The sequence below is a fragment of the Ceraceosorus guamensis genome, assembly GCF_003144195.1.
Source record: "Ceraceosorus guamensis strain MCA 4658 unplaced genomic scaffold IE81scaffold_12, whole genome shotgun sequence".
Taxonomy (NCBI): domain Eukaryota; kingdom Fungi; phylum Basidiomycota; class Exobasidiomycetes; order Ceraceosorales; family Ceraceosoraceae; genus Ceraceosorus; species Ceraceosorus guamensis.
The window spans coordinates 5,556-15,711 of NW_020290007.1; the positions used below are offsets into that span (position 1 = coordinate 5,556).

The 10,156-nt window shown below is 56.3% G+C and overlaps 3 protein-coding genes across 3 annotated transcripts in view; 1 reads left to right on the top strand and 2 right to left on the bottom strand.

The window, feature by feature from the left end:
- The window catches only part of IE81DRAFT_27577 (hypothetical protein), a 4,005-nt gene extending 1,639 nt beyond the window's left edge, over positions 1-2,366 (bottom strand). The window contains exons 1-2 of the mRNA XM_025511460.1: positions 1,422-2,366; positions 74-1,352 (exon numbers count right to left, since the gene is read on the bottom strand). Coding sequence (XP_025371408.1) covers positions 74-1,352; positions 1,422-2,141 — 1,999 coding nt within the window. The 5' untranslated portion in view covers positions 2,142-2,366. The remainder of the gene's footprint in view (positions 1-73; positions 1,353-1,421) is intronic.
- Positions 2,367-2,971: 605 nt separating this feature from the next.
- On the top strand, positions 2,972-8,135 carry IE81DRAFT_321391 (nucleoporin-domain-containing protein). Its single transcript, XM_025513323.1, has 9 exons — positions 2,972-3,553; positions 3,667-4,212; positions 4,287-5,157; positions 5,238-6,448; positions 6,528-6,795; positions 6,858-7,104; positions 7,194-7,314; positions 7,400-7,501; positions 7,583-8,135. Exons 1-9 carry the CDS (start codon positions 3,214-3,216, stop codon positions 7,999-8,001), a joined length of 4,125 nt encoding a protein of 1,374 aa, XP_025371409.1. The 5' UTR covers positions 2,972-3,213; the 3' UTR covers positions 8,002-8,135.
- A 126-nt stretch (positions 8,136-8,261) lies between these two features.
- Positions 8,262-10,156, bottom strand: IE81DRAFT_321394 (WD40 repeat-like protein). The gene is made up of 6 exons (XM_025513324.1): positions 9,554-10,156; positions 9,306-9,403; positions 9,174-9,240; positions 9,011-9,110; positions 8,810-8,929; positions 8,262-8,723 (listed from the first exon to the last, which is right to left on the bottom strand). Exons 1-6 carry the CDS (start codon positions 9,937-9,939, stop codon positions 8,403-8,405), a joined length of 1,092 nt encoding a protein of 363 aa, XP_025371410.1. The 5' UTR covers positions 9,940-10,156; the 3' UTR covers positions 8,262-8,402.

A 10,156-nucleotide genomic window follows, 5' to 3' on the forward strand; every position in this document is an offset into this window, starting at 1 on the left:
GGGGGGGGGGGGGGCGACTCTTGAGTGAGAGCATCACAACAAGCCACATCGTCTCACAGAGAAAACGACATACCTTTGCCAGCAACGCTGCCAAACACTCCTTTGCGCATCTTCCAATGCTCTGGCCCCGCCCAATTCTTGGTGAGTTGCCGATCAAAGTAATCGAACATGTCTCCTTCCGCAGCGCCTTCTCCATCGGCATCTTCTGCGTTCTTGAACGCGAGCTGCAGACCTCGATCTCCCGGGCCAGCAGGACTAGACCCAAAGCCAGCGCCTTGACCGCTTGGACCGGCCACGGTGTAGGGATGTGCTCCATCCTCATCGCCTCCATGAAGAAGGTGGCCCCCAACACCCTGACTCGCCCCAGGTGCAGCATTGCCGAAGATGTCGTCGTACTCCCCGTCATCTGCCTCTCCCCCTCCAGAACCGAAGACGTCCACACCCTCTCCGCCAAAGTCGTCGGGGCCATCGTCAAAGCCGCCAAAGTCTCCTTCAACGCTGTCTGGCGGAATGGATCCCAGTCCGTCGTCTTCGGCGGGTTGGTGACCTTCAGAGCCAAGATAGTGAGATGCGAGCGCTCCAAACGGCGTGTCGTCATCAGCTGCAAAGCGGAAAGCGGAAAACGTTGGGCATACAGTGCGGTGATTGATCAGGGCGCCCAGGGCACTGTCGCCTTCGGCATACACAGCTTCATCTTCGCCAAACAGGGTAACGCGAAGACTTTCGAGGTCCACTGAATCCTCCACGCGGACGCCTTCTTGCTGAGCTTCTGTTTCCGGCATCGGCGTCTTTTCCCTCTCGGAAACATCTTCGGCCACTTGTTCTTCGGCACCGTCGGTCACGTCGGCTACATCGCCAGCATCAAATACGATTCGAACTTTGCCATCTACGCCGAGGTGATTCATGAGCAACCCTCCAGCTCCACCTTCGTCGAAGTCTGCGCTCGTCTTCTTGAACAGAGGATCTACAGTGAATTCCAAGTCGAGGCGCTTAGCAGCAATCTGGTTGAAAGACTTGACCAACGTTGCCTCTTTAGCTTTGCTGCGCTTTTTCTTCTTTCCGCCAGCTCCGCTCCCCTCATCCTCTTCGCCATCCTCGCCTTCTTCGTCATCGCCGTCCTTTCCGGAGCGACCCTTCTTGCCCTCCACGTCATCTTGCAAGCCAGACAGCAACTTGCCTGTCTCGACGACCACGCTGTCCACTCGGGATGTCCAAACCTTGATGCATCCATCCAGGGTACATGACGCTTTCTGAAAGTTGATGGTCCCATCGCCCGTGTCTGACCGCAGCAGCGACATGTCGTGAAAGTAATCGATGAGGGCAAAGGACCACGTGTTGGTCGAATTGATTTTCTGCCACAGCCAGGGCGAGCGATATTAGCCAAGGGGTGGTGCCAGACACTCGCAGCTGTGATCACTCACATTATCCGTAGCCATCTTCATCCACTCTTCAAAGCTGGTCGAGTCGACATTTAGCTTGACCACCTCCTTTGCGGCCCCTGCATGGGCAGCATCGCTCGCTGCCGCAGCAGCGTTCAAGCTCGCTCCCAGGCTGCGGCGGGGTCCATGGGATCTAGCCAGAGCAGCGACGCCTCCTGTGCGACGCGATGAGGTGAGATCGTTGCCTGAGGCAGCGTGAGCGTTGGCATCCGAAGAGGGGCCACCAGGAGCATCTCCTCCCCTTCTGGACGCTGAGACTGAAGCCATTCTAGACTTGCTCAGTCCTGAAGCTCCTCCTGGAAGGCGTGGCTTGGAAGCGTTTGGGCGAGATGGAGCGACAGGTGGCGGGCTTCTCAGATCCGTGAGGGTCAAGTCGCCAGACACGTCCTGCGAATTTTCCTTGTCGTCGTTGTCCTCATCGTCTGTCTCGTTCAGGATCAATCCTCTGCTGGCAGCCTGAGAGACCCGACGAGGTATGCCTGACCTCCTCGGACCGTTGCCCTTTCGAGGCGGTGGCGGCGTCCCGCTGCTACTGCTGACCATCTTTGGGTGTGCTTGCGCGCGGTTGAAAGGTCCGAGCGGCTCTCTTCGCTGGGGTTGCGGCAGCGTCCCGTTTGCCGCGCGTTTTGACGCGTGCGCACTGGGTGATGGGGTCTCGCTGTCTTGTCGACCCAGATGCCGAGCTGACGCGGCCGCTGGCATCGCTGAATCGTGCGCTTACGTTCAGCTGGATGAGATGCGTGATGTGGGAGAGCGACTGATGATGAGGCGGGCACGGCGAGCGTGCCTGCTGTGGAAGCCAGCAAATCTCGCTCCGAATGGTATCCTTGCGCGTGCAGCCGAGACCGACAGGTGCTCGCAGCCGCCAGGCGTGCGTGCGTGCGTGCTGCTTGTGCTGTGCTGTTGATGTCGCTGCAGGCACGCAGATCGCTGTAGCCGGGCAATTTGAGCAGTCTGAGTGGTGTTGCACCGAAGGCGCACAAGTCTGAGCAAAGGGGATGACGAAGAGGGGCAGGAATGGAGATCGCTGTCATCTACTTAGTACTATGTGCTCTCATACGTGTCATACGTGAAGGTCATGCCATTCACCAAGCGCGACAGCCCCGCTGTCTTCGGGACTCAAGCGGCATCAAGCAACATGTGCCATCTTGAATCATCCACTCACACTCAAATCCGTGCAGGTGAGTGTTGAGTGGACCATGCAGCCATGCACGCGCAGCAGTAGACCTGACCAGCATGCCATGCACCCACGTACTATAGCTGCACGGTGTGGTCGTGTTGACCGCGACAGGCGGGCGTGCGCGCGCGCGCGCACTTCGCTCGTTCGCATGTGCTGCAGCATCAGCATTCAGCAGTCGTACAGTCGCGCAGACTCGACCAGCGGCGCGCGTAATAAGACGCGCTTAACGCGCGCGTCTCAGAGCTACCACGTGACTGAATGAATCGTCCTTCCGCGGATGAAGTCTTGGGGCCGCGAAGGTGTCGCTTTCGCCTGATGGCGAGCATCGCTTTCTTCTCGCGCGTCTTGTGTACTTCTTTGAACGCCAGGTCCATGCGCACGATTCACCAGCATCATCCCACGTCTCCATCATCAAATTTCTGGACACCTAGTCAGCCAGCTTTCGAGCTCGCGAGACCTGCCAAGACACACGTCGTTAGCAGGACGTGGTGTTAGGGCTACGCTATTTTCATCGCCAATCGACAGAACCAGCCTTGCCGACGGCTCTATATAGGATCTCACCCTGAAAGCTGTGATCCTACCGTCGTGGTCGTTATGTCGCTCATGGCCTCATACAACCAAGCTCGGAATGCGGCAGCGCCTAGTAGCTCGCAGGTGATCCAGACATCCTCCGACCAAAAGGTCATCGGATCCGGCAACCACGAGGTCAACGACATGATCACCGCCGGTCCTAGCACCGAAGACTTTGCTCGACTTGCCCGGGCGGATGCAGTCGTCGCAAACACATTGAGGGAGGACGAAGTGTACCCAGATCTGGTGGAGTGGCTAGGCAACCCCCAGACACATGCCAGGCTGTATGCTGCTCCACCATGGGCGCCTGTCACAAACAGGAGAGTGTTGCCTATTCCTGACGAAGTCATCGAGGCTATCAGCTGTGAGTATTCGCTGCAGGTTGCGAGTAATCGCCAAGAGAGTAGCGCACACGAGCTTGGGTCATCGTGGCTGCTTTCTCGTGAGGCTGACTCGTAGATGCGCCTCGCGTGTCAGCTCCACAATCCCGAGCTGCCCAGGGGTTATTTCCCTCAATCTCGAGAGCTTGGATCATCATCGACACTCGCCTGTACTTGTGGAGCTACAGTGATGGCGGTAGCGGCGCATTCGAATCCTTTGAGCATCCAGACAGCGTGATCCAATCTGTTGGTCTCGCTCGGCCGAAGCCAGGCGTCTTCATCGATTCCATCTCGCACCTTCTTGTCGTTGCGTCGACTTCCTCTATCATGCTACTTGGCATCTCCTTCGAGCCTAGCACGGCTTCGGCAACCGGAGAGAACGGTGCCAGTGGCTCCAGTCACGCTCCTGAAAGTCTCAAGCTCTACATGACCGCAATACAGGCCAATACGGAGGGCGTAACGCTGGCAAACATCCGGGGTACCGATGACGGCCGCATCTTCGCAGCAGGCTCAGACAACAACCTTTATGAAATCTCGTACACCTCCGCTGAGGGCTGGTGGTCCTCAAGATGCTGGACCACCAACCTGACTCAAAAGCGTTTTGCGAATCTACTTCCAACCATCTTTGGTAGCCCTGCACAGCGTGAGTCTTTGGAAAGCGAGAGCAAGTGTGCATGCCCTCGAAGAGTGTCCACTGACTCTTCTCGAGTGCAACAGAGGGGATCTCTGCCGTAGAAGTGGATAGCAGCAGGGGCTTGATGTGGGTATTGTGGGCCAAACGGGAAATCGAACTCTGGTCCATCTCGCCAGGCGTGACGCCCCGATCCATTGCTCGCTCTACCGAGATAGCCAAGTCCATCAGCACTTTCCTTCCGAACGCTTCCCTCTGGGGTCCACCAGGAGACTTCTACATCGAGTGGATTGGCGCATTGCCAGCTAGGGAAAGCAAGACTGCCCATCTCGTCGCTATCACCAACAGAGGTGTCAGACTTTTTTTCAGCGCTTTCCATTCTTTCGGATCCAGGCCCGAAACGGTGCGCTTAATGTTCTGCAGACTGCCTCCTCAAGCTGGACAGCTGTCTGAGCCCGTTAGTCAGCAACGCGCCGGAGAGCATGCAAGAAGCGCCCCTCAGGGCTTTCAGGCGTACCACGGTCACCATGCGTATGGCTTGACCCTCATGTCTGGCAAGAATCCTGAAGATCCCACTGGCGCTACCGATCTGCTGTTGGGCGTGACGAGGCCTGCTGCATGGAAAACGTTTAGCGCACCGGTTGCACCAGCCACATACTCCCAAGCTGGTCCTCACAACGCATCGCAGAATGACACAGATTCCGCGACGTTTGTGCTCATACGGGGTGCCACGTGGGATATTCAGGAGGTTGTGAATGCTTCTGCTGCTACGGCGATTCCAGCGGCCAATGTGGTGTCGCCTTTGGTGGCGCAATTCGTCTCGCCGCCGCGCATCGTCCTGGTGCTCACTAATTCCGGCATCAACGTCATCACGGAGGTGCGCCCTATGGACACCTTGTGCAGCATTCTGGAGGGCTCAACGGGAGTCGATGCATCGTTGCTGCACTTCATTGAACTGTGAGTGCTGGGAGGGGAGACCATCTGCGCGCCCCTCTGCTGTGTTGACCCGATTTGCGCGACTCTATTTTCAATCTCAGCTGGGGCGCCAATCAGACCTGCGCCATGGCGCTAGCTGTTGCAACCCGCAACTCTCAACTGCTACTTGCGCCGGAGACCTTGCTTGCAGGATCCAAAGGAGGTGTGCACCAGGCTGAGACGCGCATGCTAGGTGCGGAAGTTGTGTCGTCCGCCTGGCGGACCTATTTCGACTTTGGAGGATCTCCCCGATACGAGCCGCCGCCTCGACCGAGCATGTCGCCCTCAGATGGTCACACGTTCCACAGTGCCAAGTACTACGGCTTGACTATTTACCTGGCACGACTTGTTCGTTCGTTCTGGACGAAGAATGTGACTCAGAGGTTGGTTGTACCGGGCGAAGGAGAGCGCCAGCAAGCAGCTATTGGCAGTGCCACGCTCTCGGCAGCACAAAAGGATTTACGATCCCTGCAGACTTTCTTGACTCAGAATGCCCAGCTCTTCGGAATCGGATCCAGTGCGCGAGGCAAAGCTGGAGCAGGCGCCAACGATGTCAACCAGATCGCTTTTCAACAGGAGCAAGAAGCGTTCGATGCGCTTCGACAACTGCTTGCGCGGACCATTGAGGCGATGTCCTTCGTCTTGTTGCTGATCGACTATCGTCTGCCATCGATCGTATCGCGGTGCAAGCCAGAATCGCAAACGAAGCTGTCGCAACTGACGTTCTCCGGTCTTGTCACCACATCAAATGGGAGCGAAGTGGCTAGGAACCTTGTCGAAGCGGTCATCGATTCTCAAATGGCTGCTCAAGTCAGCATCGACGCAGTGGCGGAAGTGTTGCAAGAGCGATGCGGAGGCTTTTGCAATGCCGATGACGTACGACTCTATAAAGCGCTGGAAAGCCTGAGAAAGGCGCGAGAAGCGCAGAACGATGGTCAAAAGCAAGATTTGCTTCGCGAAAGCGCACGATTGCTCAACCGCGCTTCCGCGCATTTGCCTTTCGAGAAGCTGGAGACTATATGCAAGGACTACCGCGAACTTGGCTTCGACAGCGGCGCAATCGAACTCCCTCTCAGGTGCGCCGCACAGTGGGACATCAACGGAGCGGCTTTGTCCTATCGCAACGATGGCATGCCGGCTGGCGATGTCTCCCGTCAGCAAATGTTCGAGGGGAGCATGAAGTGCTACACCCTCGTCATTGCCGCGCTCGAGGCTCTAGATGCTCAAGTAGCGCAAGTACACCAAAGTACAGATCCTGCAGTTCAATCCACATGTGAGTCATGCTGTGGCTCATCTTGGCCTGTCAACGGCATTGCTCACGTACATCTGCCTGCGTGCTCATCGCAATCAAGTGAAATCGTTGGAAATCCGACGAAAAGACGCGTACCTGCAAGCCGAAGGTGCCTCCAACGCCCTGTTCCACGACGCCCTGTACGACTGGCTACTTTCGCGCGGAAAGACAGACGAGCTGCTCCGCATGCGAACGCCATACATCGAGGAATATTTGCGTTCGGAGCCCGTCACTTTGCAGAGGTGTCTCTTATTGTGCGACTGGTACACGAACGTTGGGCAAAACTACGCTGCGGCCCAGGTGTACGCCGGTCTAGCGTCATCCACAGAGTGAGTAGTCCAGCTCGTGCGCGACAAAGCTTCTCGTGCTCATCCTGTTGTCGCCCCCAAAGGCTCGATCTGCGACTTGAAGACCGGGTAGAATACCTCGCCAAAGCTTCCAGCCACGCAAAGTCCTCTCATGTGCACGGCAACGATGTCGTGGAATTCATCACGAATGTCGACGACTCGCTCGAGACTGCGCGCGTGCAGGTCGAGGTCTACTCTTTCACTCGAGACGCTCCAGACGACTTTATCGAGCCTTCAACCAAGCAAGAAATATTGCAAATTCTGGACGCTGAGCTCTTGACTATGTCAACAGTGAGTGGCGCACCGCCACTAGTGCTACGACAGCTTCGCATCCTCCCTTTGCTTGGATAAATGTTCTGACACTTGTCTTGCGCCCGCAGCTGTACAAGTCGTTCGCCCAGCCATATTCTATGCACGAAGTGAAACTCATGATCTACGAGATTTCAGAGCACGACGACCCCGCTCTAGTTGAGCAAGAATGGAATGAGCTCATTCTCGAAGGTGAGCTCCACAAGGCTTGACCTTCAACGATGAAGTGCCTGCCTCCGACTCTGACCTGGCTTGGTTCTCTTGCTCATATGCGCAGCTGAGGAGAGTGCTGCGCCTGAGCAACGTTTTGAAAGAGTTGGTGTGCTCATAGTTGATCTAGGAAAACGCTTCATCGGCTCTAGCATCGCCTTTCCGATCGGTGAGCCGTGCGAAGCACTTGAGAAATCTGTGTCGCCGTGGTCGCCCAGCCTTGCTGACTTGATGTTGTCTTGGCGTGTAGACAACCTGCTGGCTAGGCTTTTGCGGTACGCCTTCGAGAACAGAGAGGCGCAAGAAATACCTCTCGGCTGGGCTTCCTCGACGCTCATTTTGGCAGGCGCTGCTCAAGAAGAGGTGTACGATGTCGAAGATAGCCTCTTCGAGATGAAGCGAGAGCCTTTCAACTCGGATGCTGGGGTGCATTTCCTGCTCGCAGAAATTGGCGCTTTGTTGACGAATTGGCTGGACGACCTGTCTTCCGGCTATGCCCGAAGTGGTTTCCCCGCCAAGAGAGTGGACGACTCTATTGGCGTTTACATCTCTGCGTTGAGCGGGCAGCAAGCTGCTTTGCCGGCTCGATCGGCATCTCACCTGCCTGAGATTCAGGAGACCGTCAACGGATTCAAGGCCCTACATGAAAGAGTCCGAAGGACTTTCTGAGCGAGGGATGAATACCATATGGCTTGAAGGTGTCGATGTTTGCTCGTGTGCTGATTCGCCTGGCGCGCGCAAGTCCTACTCTTCGGGAGGTGGAACCAGCCACATTGTGAGATCATGGCTGGCAGTGGCGAGCACTAGCAATTTGAGATGCTATTAGCTGAAGCTTTGCTGGTCGGGTGCAGTGCATTACTCCCGCCGACGTGAGACTCACTTGCTGTTCGCGGATTGAAGGCCAAGGACCGGATGGCGCCGCTTGAATGACGGTGTGAGCTTTTGAAAGGATGGATGTCGATGGGTTCAGCGAGGGATGCCTGAGTGGAAGCTGGGATGGCCCAGTAAAGCACATCTCCGCTCGAGGTGCCTGTCAGCGCAGCAAAAGGTGATTGTGAGGATCACAAGCGTCACACCACCGGAGCGCGGAAAGGGTGACCCTCACCTGCAACAATGAAAGCGCCATCCGCGGACCAACTGAACTCTTGACCCGATATCCCCGCTTCTTGGACCGCTTCGGTCGCGCCCAAGCCTCCTGCAGCATCTTGCAAGCCTTGATGACCTAACAGACGAAATCGCAAGACCCCTGCACGAGTGTCTAGGATGTAGAGTGTATCGTTGGCTGTTCCAACGAGCAGCAACGAGCCGTCAGAGCCCGAAGTCCCGCTCGGACTGAAGGCCAATGCAGTGGGCACAGTCCTTTCTGGAAGCGCAATGCTCAGAAAAGGCGTCTTACGAGATAGATGAGGGGAATGCCTATGAGCTTACCCGCTCGTCAAGTGCCCGAGTGACTCACGACTCGTACTGCTATGCTCACTAGGTGGAATGAGCGCACGTCGTAGAGCAGAACGAGCGCCCTTTCGCTGATGGTAAGGGCGAAAACCAGACCTGTGGAGTCGTACGCTACAATCGGGTGACCTTTCACTCGCATCAGACCCTTGACAAGGGAGCAGTCCCAGCTTGTTGAGTTTGCATAACGAGGACGATGGGAGCCCCTTCGAGCGACTACTATCCTCACCTGAGTGTGAGAAGATCTGAGATCCCAAAGCCGCACAGACTCATCCACAGCGCCGCTGAGGAAGGTTTCGTCCAACGGCGACATCTGGAGTGTGGTGACCCTACCGAGCCAAAGTACTTGTCAGTCTTCAGTGGGTCCCATTCGTGGACTCGAAGCGACTCACTTGGCCTTGTGACCTCTGTGATATTGAAGATATGTGTTCTTTTCAAGCGAATGCTGCCTAATGGTGTCTGCGCGTCGAAGGCCGATCATGTTGAGCGTGACTCAGCTATACCTAATTGAGCAAGGAGCTCACCATCTTCCTTAGTACTAGCATGGATGATGGCAGAGTTGGTGTGTGTGAAACGCGCCAGATGTACTCCGTACTTTTTGGAGTAGAGTGTCCGAGTGCTCCTAGAGAAGCAAAAGGATGTGGTAACAGTCAATCGACCAAGTCCTGCCCGCTCAGCATGCGCCAAGGTACTGAGCATCTTCAAACTTTCCTCAAACGACTGTTCGGTCGACAAATGACCGCACCCTTAAAACCCGTATTCCTTTACTCACTTGCCCTTCCGACAATCGTACACCTGAAATGTCTCGTTCTCCGCCGCTGTGACCAGATGCTCTCCTCGATCATCGAAGCACATGCTGGTAATGTGCGGCAGCTTCGACTGGTCGGTCTGCTTTAAGCTACCCACTTGCTCTGTTGTAGCGTCATGCTTGGACGATGCGGCAGGTTGCGCTGGTCTGAAGACCTTTGTCGGACGCAGAGAAGCGAGTAGATTCTTGCTTATGGTGACGTATCCTGCCGGAGGGTGTTTGTCAGTGCCCTCGCTTGCAGACTTCTTTGACCCGGAAGCGGAGACGCCGTGGACGCCAGCAGCACGGGACGAAGCTGATGCAGCATACGCTGCGACAGCGCCGATGTGGTGAGTCGAGGTGCCGTTCATCGTGAGGGACGCCCTGTGCTTGTGAAGTCAGGGTGGAAAGCCGAGTTGAAGCTGCGCACTTTGAGCCCCCTGAGCGCGCTGCTCACCGGCGCAATGCCAGAAAGCGCACGCGGGTCGAGACGTTCAAGAATGGAGCAGAGGCATCAGCACGCTTGCTGGCATCTCGCGTTTGTACAAAGCTCCCAAGCGAGTCTTGCTTGACTGTGCGAGTGAGGAG